The sequence below is a fragment of the Lepus europaeus genome, chromosome 2 (genome assembly GCF_033115175.1).
Source record: "Lepus europaeus isolate LE1 chromosome 2, mLepTim1.pri, whole genome shotgun sequence".
NCBI classification, from domain to species: domain Eukaryota; kingdom Metazoa; phylum Chordata; class Mammalia; order Lagomorpha; family Leporidae; genus Lepus; species Lepus europaeus.
In genome coordinates this window covers 64565039-64579058 of record NC_084828.1, presented here as the reverse complement: position 1 = coordinate 64579058, position 14020 = coordinate 64565039, and the positions used below count along the sequence as shown (strand labels likewise).

Here is a 14020-nt window from a genome sequence, read left to right as displayed (position 1 = left end):
TGTAAATCCAGGTACTCAGATATGGAATGTGTGCATCCCAAGCAATCTTAATTGCTGCAAATTGCATAATCCTCTTCCAGTTCTTTATACAGTATATTTGTGTTACCTATAGTTGCCCACTGTCTTACAGAACATCAGAAGTTTATGACTATGTTTTGGCACCAATTATTCAACCTTCCCTTACCCTCTTTCCCAAACTCTTGTAATACATGTGCTAAGTTCAGCCTGACTTTTTTTTTAATTTCTACATATGAGACAGAGCATGTGGTATTTGTCTTTCTGTGTCTGGAAAATTTCACTTAACATAGTGATTTTCAGTTCCATCTATTGTACTGCAAATGTCACAATTTCATTGTTTTTTGGCTGAAAAAATCTCATTGTATATATAGACTACATTTTCTTTATTCATTCATTTATTTATGGACATCTCAATTGATTTCATTGATTCACTATTGTGACTAGTGCTGTAATGAATATGAAATTGCAGATATCTCCTTTTTTCTTCAGCAACTTTAATTATAAAAGTCTTTCACGTTCTCAAAAAATGGAAAACCAGAAGGCAACAGTCTGGCAGTAGAAAAATGTACAGCTGGAAGAGATTACCACCAACTAGATGTGACAACTAAATCCCAGTCCACATCTTGAAAATAAAAGCACATTTAGACAGAATACTAAACCAGTGGTTCTTATATGCCCAAGGATGTTCAACACTTAGAACACTTCCAAATTCATAGGGCTGGACCATCCTGGAAAGCTAAATGAATGATCCTGGAATCTGGCTGTGTTTTGAATCATCTCTATGAAGATGTCATAACTGATTGATCAGCACTGTACTGATATGAACCAGTGTTCTACAATAAAGGATACCAGGATTTCTCATCCAGATTATGGTTTGAGTGTGAACCACAACAGCCCACCATCTAATGAATGGAGGGATCTAGGGATCGCATGATCTTTTTAACATGACCTGTAAGATGTATGTTCAAGTTTATAAATGGTAGATACAGGCCATCTGCATCCAATAAAAACTTTGTCAGGCTAATTTTGTTTTCAACTTTTTGCTCAAGTTGTAGATCTCAGAAGCAAACACAATGGAACTGAGAATCATCGAGCAAATACTTTCAAAACATAAACACTCCTTAGATGCTTACATATCACTAAGTAATAGTGATTCTCAATGAACATCTGTAAACATACACTGTAGGTCAAATGATTCCTGTTTTAGTATTATACTCAACTCAGAAGGTGGCTAACGTGACCTGCGGTTTCTAAAATTACAGGAGCTTTAAAACTTCAGCTATTCTAGGGGCCAGCGCTGTGGTGTAGCAGGTTAAAGCAGCTGCCTGCAGTGCCGGCATCCCCTATGGATGCCAGTTCAAGACTCGGCTGCTCCACTTCTGATCCAGCTCTCTGCTATGGCCTGGGAAAGCAGTAGAAGATGGCCCAAGTCCTTGGGCCCCTGTACCCATGTGGGAGACCTGGAAGAAGCTCCTGGCTCCTAGCTTCAGATCGGCACAGCTCCGGCCGTTGCAGCCAATTGGGGAGTGAACCAGCACATGGAAGAACTCTCTCTCTCTGCTTCTCCTTCTCTCTCTGTGTAACTCTGACTTTCAAATAAATAAATAAACCTTTAAAAAATAAAACTTCAGCCAATCTAAATATGCAGTTCAAGGTTTCAACAATTTTCATGTTCCATATTTACCTAGCATAAGACATAAAATTGTGTTAGGGCTTCATCTTAGTGACCCAAGTTAGGCTAACTCACAAATGAGATCTTTATTTCAGTTTACTTATTTACTTATCACCCATATTCTATCCATAATCAATTGTCCTTTATACATAAAAATTTCCAATTTAAGACTCTTTAGTAGTAGCATAAGTGTCTTCTGTAACTTCTTAGCTATCTTGGCTTATTAGCAAAAGGAACAGGTTTTATAGGCTAACAAGAAATGTCAAGGCAAGAATGAAGTCAAAGATCCCAGTCAACCATCAGGCAATCTGAAGTCTCTTCCCTGAACTCGCACAACTGGTCAGACTCATCCTCAACCTTTCTGACATCAGTTCTCTTCTCCCTTATTATCAGTGTGAAAAGTTAGTGAGACCTATTGGAAATAACTTGTGTTTAGGATCTGTTATAGACTGAACTCTGAATGCAATGACTTATCTTTCATATTAAACACAAGTCAGTACAGCATATTCCAAAGCTATTTTGAAGGAGTGCATTTAAGGAAACTAAGCCACGTGACTTTGCATTATGAGTTAATATAATCACACAGAAATTGTGAAGTCACAGCATCTCTCAATTTCTAAGAGGAAAGTGATGCATGCCGCCATATTCAAATCTGCACTGTTACATTTGAACCATATTGTAAATGCTACAATGTGATGGGTCAGCTCTACAATGTTCTCTTAAACTGGCAGGACATTGGTATTTTTGAAATCTCAAATTTCCCAATAAAGACTGTTACACAAACAGCTATGTGTCCTATATTGCAATTATGTAAGGAGCTTATCACCTAGGCAAAGGTAAACTTTCTCAAAACTTACTAAATTCTAGACCAACTAGACAACCTCTGCCCAAGGTAAGACCAGCTGGGTTTTCCCAAAAACCTTTCGTTTATTTTAATGGTGCAGCTTTTATTTTTACTTGCTTCTAAAGACTGCTTGTTTACCTACAGCTTTGTACTATATACCAGCTAAGGAAAAAAAGCACATTTTAGTTCAGTTTTTGACAGTGCTGTTTCTACAATATTATAACATCACACTTTGTTTAGCTGAGCAGGATTTTGAGGTCATCAGTCTTTGCAAGACTAAAGCTCAAACGTAAATTCAATCTTGCTGAAGGGAACATCCTAAAGTAACAATTCTTGGTATCACATGCCTCATATGATCCATTGCAAACCATAGAGAATTACAGCTTTTTGTGTGTCACTGTTCCAAGAGACAAATTTGAACAGCTAAACCATCTTCAAAATGCACCAAGCTTATGAAGTCTCAAACAAAACTTGAATTTTCTGTACAAACTCCTGTCAAATGAAGTTACTTCCTGTACACCACTTCTCTTGTAAATGGCTCTTCTATTTTCTTATTTTTATTTATTTTATTTATTTTTTTGACAGGCAGAGTGAACAGTGAGAGAGACAGACAGAAAGGTCTTCGTCTTCCTTTGCCGTTGGTTCACCCTCCAATGGCCGCCGCAGCTGGCACTCTGCAGCCGGCGCACCACGCTGATCCGAAGGCAGGAGCCAGGTGCTTATCCTGGTCTCCCATGGGGTGCAGGGCCCAAGGACTTGGGCCATCCTCCACTGCACTCCCTAGCCACAGCAGAGAGCTGGCCTGGAAGAGGGGCAACTGGGACAGAATCCGGTGCCCCGACCGGGACTAGAACCCGGTGTGCCGGCACCACAAGGTGGAGGATTAGCCTAGTGAGCCGCGGCGCCAGCATGCTCTTCTATTTTCTTTCATTCGACCTAGATCATCTAGAGAAGGATCAGGATGGCTTGTGATTTCTCTCCCGAGACGGCAATCTTTCTCTTCTCCTATCTAGAAAGGGACCTGCTCCAGCTGCGAGAGAGGCTTCGGGTTCTTGGAGATCTTTGGGGAGGTGGAGGACTCCTCCTGTGATAATCATCTCGAGGGCAACGACCCCAGGAGGGAGGTGGGCATGATTTCTACTTCTTTTTTTTACCATTCGACAGTTCCACTCTCACACAGCAGCCACACAGCGCTCTTCCATCTAGCTCTCCGACGGCATCAGCAGCAACCTGGGGGTCTTCAAATTCAGCAAAAGCGAAGCCAGCATAGCAAGAGTCTCGGGTGATTGCTGACATCATAAATAAGAGTGCCAATTGTTAAATCAACAACGGGAGTCACTGGGTACATGCTCCCCACGTAGGATCTCTGTCCTTAATGTGTTTTACTATGAAACTTAAAAGCACTACTAATCGAACAATATCCTATACCTTGTGCGGTTGGGTGAATGCAGCCTGTTGAAATCCTTGCTTAGTATATACTAAGTTGATCTTCAGTATATGAAGGTAATTGAAAATGAAACTCGATAAAGGGTGGGATGGGAGAGGGAGAGGGGAGGGCCACGGGAGGGAGGGAGGTTGGTGGGGGAAGCCACAACAATACAAAAGTTGCACTTTGTAAATTCACATTTATGAAATAAAAAATTTTAAAAAAGGAAAAAAAAGAAAAAAATAAAAAATAAAATAAAAAATTTTTTTAAAAAATTAAAAAAAAAAAAAGCGAAGCCAGGAGGGTTTGTTGCAACACACACACTTCGGAGTGGTCCATAATAGCCAAAGGCCTGTTCAATTCAGTCTTGTTGCCAAAAGACAGGAATCACGATGCATTTCGAAATCTTAGGTTAGGCGTGTGGAGGCTCAACTCCACAAGCTCCAAAGGATCTTCCTGCTCTGCACTGCTCTGCTCCGGCCTGGCCCAGCTCCACAGATCTCCCTCTCCCTCGGTGTCTGAAATGGCCCATATCTCGTTTATATGCTGATTTCATTTCCTTTGAACCTATGCTCAGAAGTAGCATAACTTCATATGAGAGTCACTGTGCTTCCTGTGTAACTTCTTTTTTTTTTTTTTTTTTGACAGGCAGAGTGGACAGTGAGAGAGAGAGACAGAGAGAAAGGTCTTCCTTTGCCGTTGGTTCACCCTCCAATGGCCATCGCGGCCGGTGCACTGTGGCCGGGGCATCGCGCTGATCCGAAGCTAGGAGTCAGGTGCTTATCCTGGTCTCCCATGCAGGTGCAGGGCCCAAGCACTTGGGCCATAGCAGAGAGCTGGCCTGGAAGAGGGGCAACCGGGACAGAATCCAGCGCCCCGACCGGGACTAGAACCTGGTGTGCCGGCGCCGCTAGGCGGAGGATTAGCCTGTTGAGACACATCGCTGGCCCCTGTGTAACTTCTATAATGTTCTCCATAGTGGCTATACTAACTTTCATTCACACCAATAGTTTATGTAGGTTCTACTTTTTTCACCTCCTTACCAGCATTTAATATTTTGCTTTTTGATAATAACCATTCTGATTGAAGTGAGAGGATACCTCATGTGCTTTCATTTTGCATTTCCCTGATGGCTGGCTATGCTGAGTATTTTTAAATATATTTTGCCATTTGTACTTCTTCTGAAAAATGTCTGTTCAGACCACTTACTCACTTTTTAACTGTATTGTTGATTTTTTTTGTTTTATTTTACCATCCTTATATATTTTTGTGTTTCATATGTATTTTTTGGTCCTTGTATGTTCTGGATATTAATCCTTTGTCACATGCATAGTTTGCAAATATTTTAAACCCATTCTATTAGATGTTTCCTCACTCTGTTTATTATTTGATTTCCTATGCAGAAGTTTCTTGGATTGACATAATTCCATTTGTCTATTTTTACTTTTATGATCTTAAAATTACTGTTGCCTATTCTAATGTCTTGCAGTGTTTCCACTTTGTTTTCCTTGAGTAGTTTCATAGTTTCAGGGTCTTGTCTTAGTGGTAGGCTAATTTACCTAATTTAAAATCTGTTCTGCTCCTATCTAACAAAATTTAAGAGAAAGACACTAACAGATCAGATTGTATACAAGTAATGTGACACTTTCCAGGACAAAGCTAAATATATATTTAGAAGAATATAAAAAAATCCACCACCAAAATTATACAAGTAATGCTCACAATATCTTCTGTCCAGCCAAAAATTAAGAAGAATTTAAAGAAACAGAAAAATACAACCCATGACAAGCAAAATATCAGCTGGTTGCTTCTCACTTAGAATGACAGACATGATCAATCTTGAAGATAAAAACATTTTGAAAGTGGTTATAAATGTATTTTAGATATTCAAGAAACTAGAGGGAAGATTAAATATGTTTGCTAGAGGTAACAAATCAGGGGCATTTAGAAATTAGTTTAAGAGCATTTTATAAATTTAAATTGAGTACATACTTCGACCCAGCAATCTATCCTAAGAAGAGTCATAGTATGAATATCTCTTAATACAGCAATTCCCTTTCTAGGCATTTAACCAACAGAAGAAATCAGACAAGTACCCAAAGGTATGTAAAGAACCATCCCCATTAGAATATTTGTAAAAGCAAAACAACAGAGTTGGAAACAAGTGAAATGTCCTCCAAATTTATTTAACTAGATTCTGATGTGGTAGTCATTAATGGTATATATGATGTATATAGACACTAAAATTATGGTACATAATTGTAATCAGGTACAATTAAATATAATAGTGCAAATAAACCCACAAAATATTTTTAAGTAAAGGAAGTTTATATAATATGTAAAATTTAATCATCCACTCCTTTTTTGTTTCAAAAACAATCAATGTGTATATATGGGCATGGCCAGAAACATATCTAGAAGGATATAAAGTTGTGCGCTGGGATTATCTCTGACAAGTGGGCTTGCTTGCTTGCTTCCTTCCTTCCTTCCTTCCTTCCTCTCTCTTTCTCTCTTTCTTCCTTTTTTTCTCTCTCTTCTTTCCTCCTTCTGTTTATCTTCCCTTCCTTTCTTTCTCTTTCCCCCCTCCTCCTTCTTGCTCTCAACCCCCCCCCCCCCATTCCCTTTCCTTCCCTCTCCTTGCTTCCTTCTTCCTTTGGAGTTTTTTTTTTTTATTGTTGTAAGAGTACTCACTAACTTTACAGTAGTTTTTAACTTAACAAAACCATTTACATTTAGGAAAAATACCTGTTTTAGTATCTCCTATACCTTGTGATGACAAATTTCTTTCAATTATGGGGTGTTTCACACTGCTAAGGAAATGGAAATGTGGTTATAAAAAATCGTTGGTCTTTATTTTTCTTTTAGTGTGATCTTAAACATTATTTGTCCATTTCCCTAATAGCTATTGTTGGTGAATTTGTGCCTTTGCTGTCAGGGTCAATTTGCAAATTGGATTTTATTTTATATTTGCTACTTAGACATTTTTAAAAATGAATTCAAATGACTAATTTTCATGGCCTTAACCTTGAACAAAACATGAACAAAAGCTCTGGATAAGAAGTAAGCCATCATCACAACAAATGATCAGATTGTCTTCCTGCCAGGTCTTTCAGTGTTTTCTAAACAACCATCCCCAAGAAGAGCCCAATCACTAGGTTAGGTCTTCATCCAACTATTGTATAGGTTCTTTCTTAGCACGAATCAATCCAAAGAGTCTAACAGGGTCATCATGAATATTTTCCTCTATTTCCTGGCTCTCTGGTGAGAAACTGTCTACCAAAGTGGCCTCAGTAATGCTGGCATCCATCGCGTGTGATTGCTCATTTTCATCCTTGTCTGACAAATGAGTGTTCTGTTTCCTGGGCTTTCTGCACTTCCCCTTAAAGCTGTGATCGAGTGAGGCATAAAACATCTGTGTTTCAGTAGTTGCCTGAAAAGAAAGATATGTTAGTTTGTTCTTTAACTTTGATGACTTCTGGAAATTTTTATGGTCTATCAAAGTAAATAACTTGTTTTCTGTGCTTGTTACTTGGTTTTACCACATTTGTCACTTAAGATGACAGACTGAAAAGCAATAGTCACTCAAGACTTCTGAGTTGGAGAAATTTCTCAGATGAAAATTTTAATGGCTTTTTATTTACTTCTTATAAAGGTGACACACACATTTCATATTTATTCATACCTGCACCTACATATTCCTTCTCTTCCAATAACTCTTGCCGTATATTGCTCTTACTAACAATACTTCAATTTATTAAAGTGGGATCAGGCATGATAGAAAGCAATTAGACAAATCACAAAGTCTACATAATAAGTATTTAATCATTGGTCACTTAATGATATTTAAAGAAGTCCCCAATTTTTCTACATTTTTAAATTTCACCAGTACAAATATAGTAGTATCCATCCATATGAAGATCATTGGGTAAAGAATTAAATTTACCATCTTCTCCTATTATTTCCTTCTTGTCTTACTATCCCTTGATATCCAAGGTTAACCTTGGAAATACACATTCACATCCAAGAATGTCAGGTGGTCTTCCCTGGTCCAAAGCAGGGTCAATACTGGGACAAGTAGAACAGGAGAATAGGGTAACTTGGGAAAGCAACAGACTGAATTCAAGACCTTGAATTTGGTATGAAGCTTTGGTCTGAATCCTGATTCTGCCATATACTGATTATAGGAAATTGAGCAGTTTTAATAAACAATTTGGAGCCTCAATTTCTTTGCTTGTAAAATGAGAGTAGTGATACCTATCTCCCAGGATTGCTATAGTTAATCAATAGAAATAATATATATGGAGGCTACAAGTATTTGAACTATTCTCCAAAGCCAGATCGTATTATAAATATTAAGGATTATAATCTAAAAATGTAGGACAACCATTGAATAAACCAAGTATTTCGGCCGGCGCCGTGGCTCAACAGGCTAATCCTCCGCCTTGCGGCGCCGGCACACCGGGTTCTAGTCCCGGTTGGGGCACCGATCCTGTCCCGGTTGCCCCTCTTCCAGGCCAGCTCTCTGCTGTGGCTAGGGAGTGCAGTGGAGGATGGCCCAAGTCCTTGGGTCCTGCACCCCATGGGAGACCAGGAGAAGCACCTGGCTCCTGCCATCGGAACAGCGTGGTGCGCCGGCCGCAGCGCGCTACCGCGGCGGCCATTGGAGGGTGAACCAACGGCAAAAGGAAGAACTTTCTCTCTGTCTCTCTCTCTCTCACTGTCCCTCTGCCTGTCAAAAAAAAAAAAAAAAAAAAAAAAAACCCAAGTATTTCTGTACTGAAAATTAAGTTCAAGCCTAGGTCAAATTATATTAATTTGGGAAGGGTAAAGGATGAGGAAACAACATTTAGAGTAACAAAACTGCTAATTCTTCTCCCTATTAGCACTCATTTTCATGGTAAGAGAGTCTTATGTTTTCTACAAGGCAAAACAGTTGGTTCTACTCACAACTTTGGTTTCTTTGTCTTTTTATTCATAAAATCATCATTACTGGAAAATTGTAATTCAGACCTGACTGGTGTTTTTGTTCTAGTCACTTTCCCCTGCCATTTATCTCATCTACTTCCTTCAAATTATCTTCCAATTACATAACGTTTAAGTTCCATGATCCTTTCCTCTGAAATCTTAGCCTGTACACTAAACTCTTAATTTCATATCCTGCCCTTCAAGATTTTCCCTATTTTACACTACTCACATTTTCAATTTTGATCTCCACTAGTCCCCTTGCATAAACTCTGTACTCCAGGCAAATGTGATGATTTACTCTTCCTGTACATCTGTTACGATTCACCAGGTTTGACTCTGACTAGACAGGTGGGGAAGATGCCAATGGAGTTGGACAAGCACTTGGTAACACAAAGGGGTGAAATACACACACACACACACACACACACACATATATATATATATATATATATGGGTATATGTGTGTGTGGATAGTTTTCATTTTAATTGGAAAGAGGACACACACACACATAATGAGAGAGAGAGAGAGAGAGAGGTTTACCTGCTGATTCCCTCTCCAAATACCTCCAACAACCATGACTCCACCAGGTTGAAGTCAGGAAACCAGAAGTCAGTCTCAGTCACCTACATTGATGGCAGGGACCCAAGTACTTGAGCCATCTATTGCTTACTAGGTTGCACATTAGCAGGAATCCAGATTGGAAGCCAGGTATGCAGGCATCCCAAGCAATGTCCTTTATGTCCTTTTCTTCTTCTTCTTCTTCTTCTTCTTCTTTTTTTTTTTTTTTTTTTTTTTTTGCAGAGTGATAAGGCTTTATTGGGGATAGGGCATCCATCAGAATGGAAGGGACAGAGAGAAAGCACCCAGTCGCTCGGACTGGGGGAGAGCGAGGTTACATGGTTGAGTGGAGAAAATACACCTGGGTAGGCCAGGCAGGCAGAGAGGCAGAGACTGAGCACAGTCTGTTTGGACTCCCTAGGTTTTTAGGGGAGTCTGTTTACCCACCTCCCCCTCTCCTCCAGGACAAAGGATGGAGAGTCCTGGTGGAAGGGCTTGTTGGGTGAAAATTAGCAAATTCCTCCCCAGATTTGCTGGCACCCAGGCAGAGTAGGGGGGCTTCCCTTAGGGCATCTGAGAAGGTTTTATTGCCCCATTTTATCAGGTCAGGTAACTCATTTGGTCCAGAGGAGAGAGAATTCTCCTGGGAGCTTTCCTTGGGGGAAGGGCTGGGACCACCTGGGAGGGTATGGGGTCTGAGCAGGACTTTGATGTGCAAGATGCTGGGCATCTGAGCTTCCACAGTAGGTGCTGGTCTTCAGGCCTGACTCACCAACACATATAGGCTCAATTTCTGACTTCCTACCTAACATATCCCCCTCAAAAGAGAGAGAAAAACCCATAATCTTATAATGATAAATGGGCAGAAGTCTGAATTCTGTAGCTACTTCTGAAGCTGACAACTGGGTGTAGAGATAGATATGGGTATTTTTCTCTTGCTGTCTGTCCTATGGTGTTTGAGAGTGGCCTCAGGAAGCACTGTCCTGCTTGGTCCAGAGGGCGGGTCACCTTGTCTGAGGTAGTCTGGAAGCTGTGTCTTAGAAGCAACTGCAGCCAGATGGCTTGTCTTCTCCCAAGCAGTGTCTTAACCACTACACCAGATGCTCACCTCTGGATTTCTTTTGGTCTGCCCATCACTTTGTTCTATCCCTCTTCTTTTTAAAAAAATATACCCCCTTTCTTTTGGGAAATTCCTTCCCACTACCTGTTTCTAAAGAGGCTGTCATTTATAGTGCAATGCAGCAGGTCCAGCACAGGATTAAGTATGCTGCATATGCAGTATCTCAATCATTATTTGCCACCCATTATGCTAACAAGAGTGTGGCCAATGGCTTGTAATTTAAGAAGAGCCACTTTGGGACTGCTACATACATTCAAGGAATAGAAGTCTCTTTTTCCTAGGATCAGGAGGAAAATTATCTAAGGATTCCTCTAGCTTGCCAGCTCTCAAAGGAAAAGTTTGCTGATAACGGAAGGGAATGAAATCAGTAACTTCATGAAGAGTAATGGAGAGCACCCCCTTATTCAATTACCTCAAAGCAAAATATATGCTTAGATACCCATTATATGAGGCAATAATTTCCCTCTGATGATAAATTGATTTGAATTCAGTTTCTGTACTTATTACTGAAATCTTTCCAAATACCATAATGGAGATCTAGAAAACACTTGGCCAACTTCATGAAGTGTTCAAAGAATCAGACTCTTGAGAATGGGCCATGAATTTGTACATTTAATAGTCATGTGAGACTTTGACAGCACTGTTACAGTTAAGTGCATGGGTGGAAGATATCTAGCCAGGGTAAAAGATTGAACATCTAAGGAAAGAAATAGAAACAACAGAGGAGGGGAAGAACTATTTAGAAATTAGAGGAACAAACAATGGAACTAAGGTATTGTTCTGTGGGTTTTTTTAATGTTGAGAAATTTGTATATATTGGTAAGCAAATAATAATGATTAATTTAAAGACAAACATGAAAATGGAGAAAAGTTAAATAACAAAAGGTCCAAAATCTACAAAGAATTAGGGGAAATAGTTAGGAGCATAAATAAAAGTTTTAGCTTTGGAAAGAGGAGAGGATGCCTCTAACATGGAAAGAAAGGGAGAGATTGACTAGAGATTTGGACCTGAAGGTAAGAGGAAAAGGCTTTCACTTGAATTCCTCAAAGGTTTTAAGCTACAGGAAATCTTGTGGACTCGTTCTATTACTAGTCTTTCTAATTAATCCTTCCTAGTTAATTAACTGAGATTCTGAAATTACTATATCTGAAATGCACCCATCATGTTCAAAGGGCAGGGAAGTTATTTACATTTTTTCAACAAACACTTTATCAAGACTTTGTATGTAATATTTTAGATTCCTCATGCTTTTGTGACTAACCAAAGTAACAAAATATTATAGTAGCAAATGGTATTTTTTATGACTTTGTTCATTGCAACAAAATAAAATTGAGCAAATATAAAGTAAGTCTAATTTATGAAATTAAATTTATGAGAGTAGTGTTAAAGAATGAAGACTGATTTTAGAAGCATCTTTACATATTTGTGTGTGTGTAACAGGCAGACTTTTAATGACATTCTAAGGTGCAGTATTTACATGAGTACAAACCTCATGCAGCTCAAATAAAACCAGCTTGCATAATTCTTATGTATAAAATAGTAACTTCTAATTAAAATTGTTAATACTTTTACAACTAAGCTGCTGTGAGTCCCTACATTTTAGATGATTGGGCTGTATTTAACCTGCTTTGAAAGGTTTTCTTTTTATTATCATAGATTTAGCAGATAATATTATGTAGGCTTTCACACCTTTTATCTAAAAATATATTTTATAATTAACCGAACATCAGATGACAGATATACCTGTCACTTGGTGACTTTATATATCACTCAGACCTTACCACATCTTGGTTTCTTATAAAATATTCAAGAATTCTAATTTCTTAGAGGAATCACATAAGGAAAAGAGAAAATTCTCTTAATAGAAAGTTTCCAAGATGTGATCCATTTAGGGAAGAGAGTGTCTTCTGTTAGACAGGACTAAGTTTGGATTCTGTCTCTGTCCTTAGTACCTCAGTCTTCTGGGACAAGTTATCCATCCTTTGCAAGAATTTACAAAATGGGAACAATGAGTCTGCCTTCCTCATATGAACGTAGGGTGATAATGCCCATGATCCAAGGCCTGGCATAAACAGCTGCTTGGGAAATGCTGACTCTATGACTATTTCTATGGAAGTTATGAGAAAGAACATAAGTGAAGGAACCTGGGAGGAGATGGAAGAAGACCACTTTAACTGAAATTTAGGACACTCCACAAGCATTAAGCTAAGAATTTTGAGTGACTTTTGATGAAGTCAGTGCTATATCTAAGGGTGTTGAAGTCAGTGTAGTAGGAGAAAGAGAAATTATCCATTTCACTTGGTTTTAGTCATGCCTATCGCTATGTAAACTATGTGTATATTTCATAATCTCTTAAGACCATAGCCATTAGGGCTTGCATTAAAACTTGCTCTCATTTGCCTTGTAAAATACAGCTAAATTGCCTGACTACGCCTTCTCTTTCCCTCATGAATACCTGACGTCTAAGTCTTGTGAGTATTATACACGTGACAGCTTTATAATTATCTTTGTGATACACATAATTTTTCAACCTGAAAGGAAAAGCTGAATTGAGTATTTAGGAATCATCCCACCTTTCCCTTCAAATCTATCACCTTTGTAATTGTACACAATTTGTACTCAGGTGTGACTTGAGCTCTAAATACTAGCCTCTATGTTTACCTTTAGAATTCAGGTTCCAGAAGCCAATGCCTGATTCAAATCGCAAAATTTCTAACAGTCCACATCAGATGTGTGTCAGGATGCAATGCTTTGTGCTCCGAAACATTCATATGTCCTGACCTAGATGGACAGTGACTCTTGATGCAGAAGAAAAACTTACCTGTGTAGATGGGGGGACTTCTTGCATCTCATTTATAGATCTCTCTGGTCGGGCTTTCATTTGTTCATAGCAGTTTTCATCTATTGGTTCTTGAGAGCCAAAAGATTATGATTTATAATTGAAAAATAAAAAATGCCAGCACAAGTAAAAATACATGCCTCAAATATTATTTCACTTTAAATATACAGCCCTCAAGAATTCTGTGGTAGAGACTTTTTGGTGGAGATGTAAGGAACAAAAGAAGCGCAAATCCTCACCTGCAAATGAGATGGTAAAATCTTTGGTGCCACAGCATTTATGTGACAAAAAAGAAATCCCTGCCATCAGGACTGGATAATATATTTTTAATACTATTGTAAGGCATGATGGTCTTAACTTAAACTACCACTTAGATGTTCTAGAGATCCCATGAGTTAAACACAGGACTGCCTGTGTTTTTTGCTATTTAGGAGTGACTGTGTATTGTGCATGGTGCATAAAACAGTGAACGTACAATTTTGTAGTTTCCTCTGTGGGTAAGAAGTTTTACTCAGCGGCGTTTTAAAGTCCAATATTTTAATTTGGTAACAGAGAGTTTAAATAATGAATACCTCT

At 38.8% G+C, this 14020-nt stretch overlaps 1 protein-coding gene across 1 annotated transcript in view; it reads right to left on the bottom strand.

The window, feature by feature from the left end:
• Positions 1-6948: 6948 nt before the first annotated feature.
• LOC133747973 (T-cell receptor-associated transmembrane adapter 1) overlaps positions 6949-14020 on the bottom strand; it is a 34284-nt gene continuing 27212 nt past the window's right edge. The window contains exons 5-6 of the mRNA XM_062176464.1: positions 13427-13515; positions 6949-7390 (exon numbers count right to left, since the gene is read on the bottom strand). Coding sequence (XP_062032448.1) covers positions 7133-7390; positions 13427-13515 — 347 coding nt within the window. The 3' untranslated portion in view covers positions 6949-7132. The remainder of the gene's footprint in view (positions 7391-13426; positions 13516-14020) is intronic.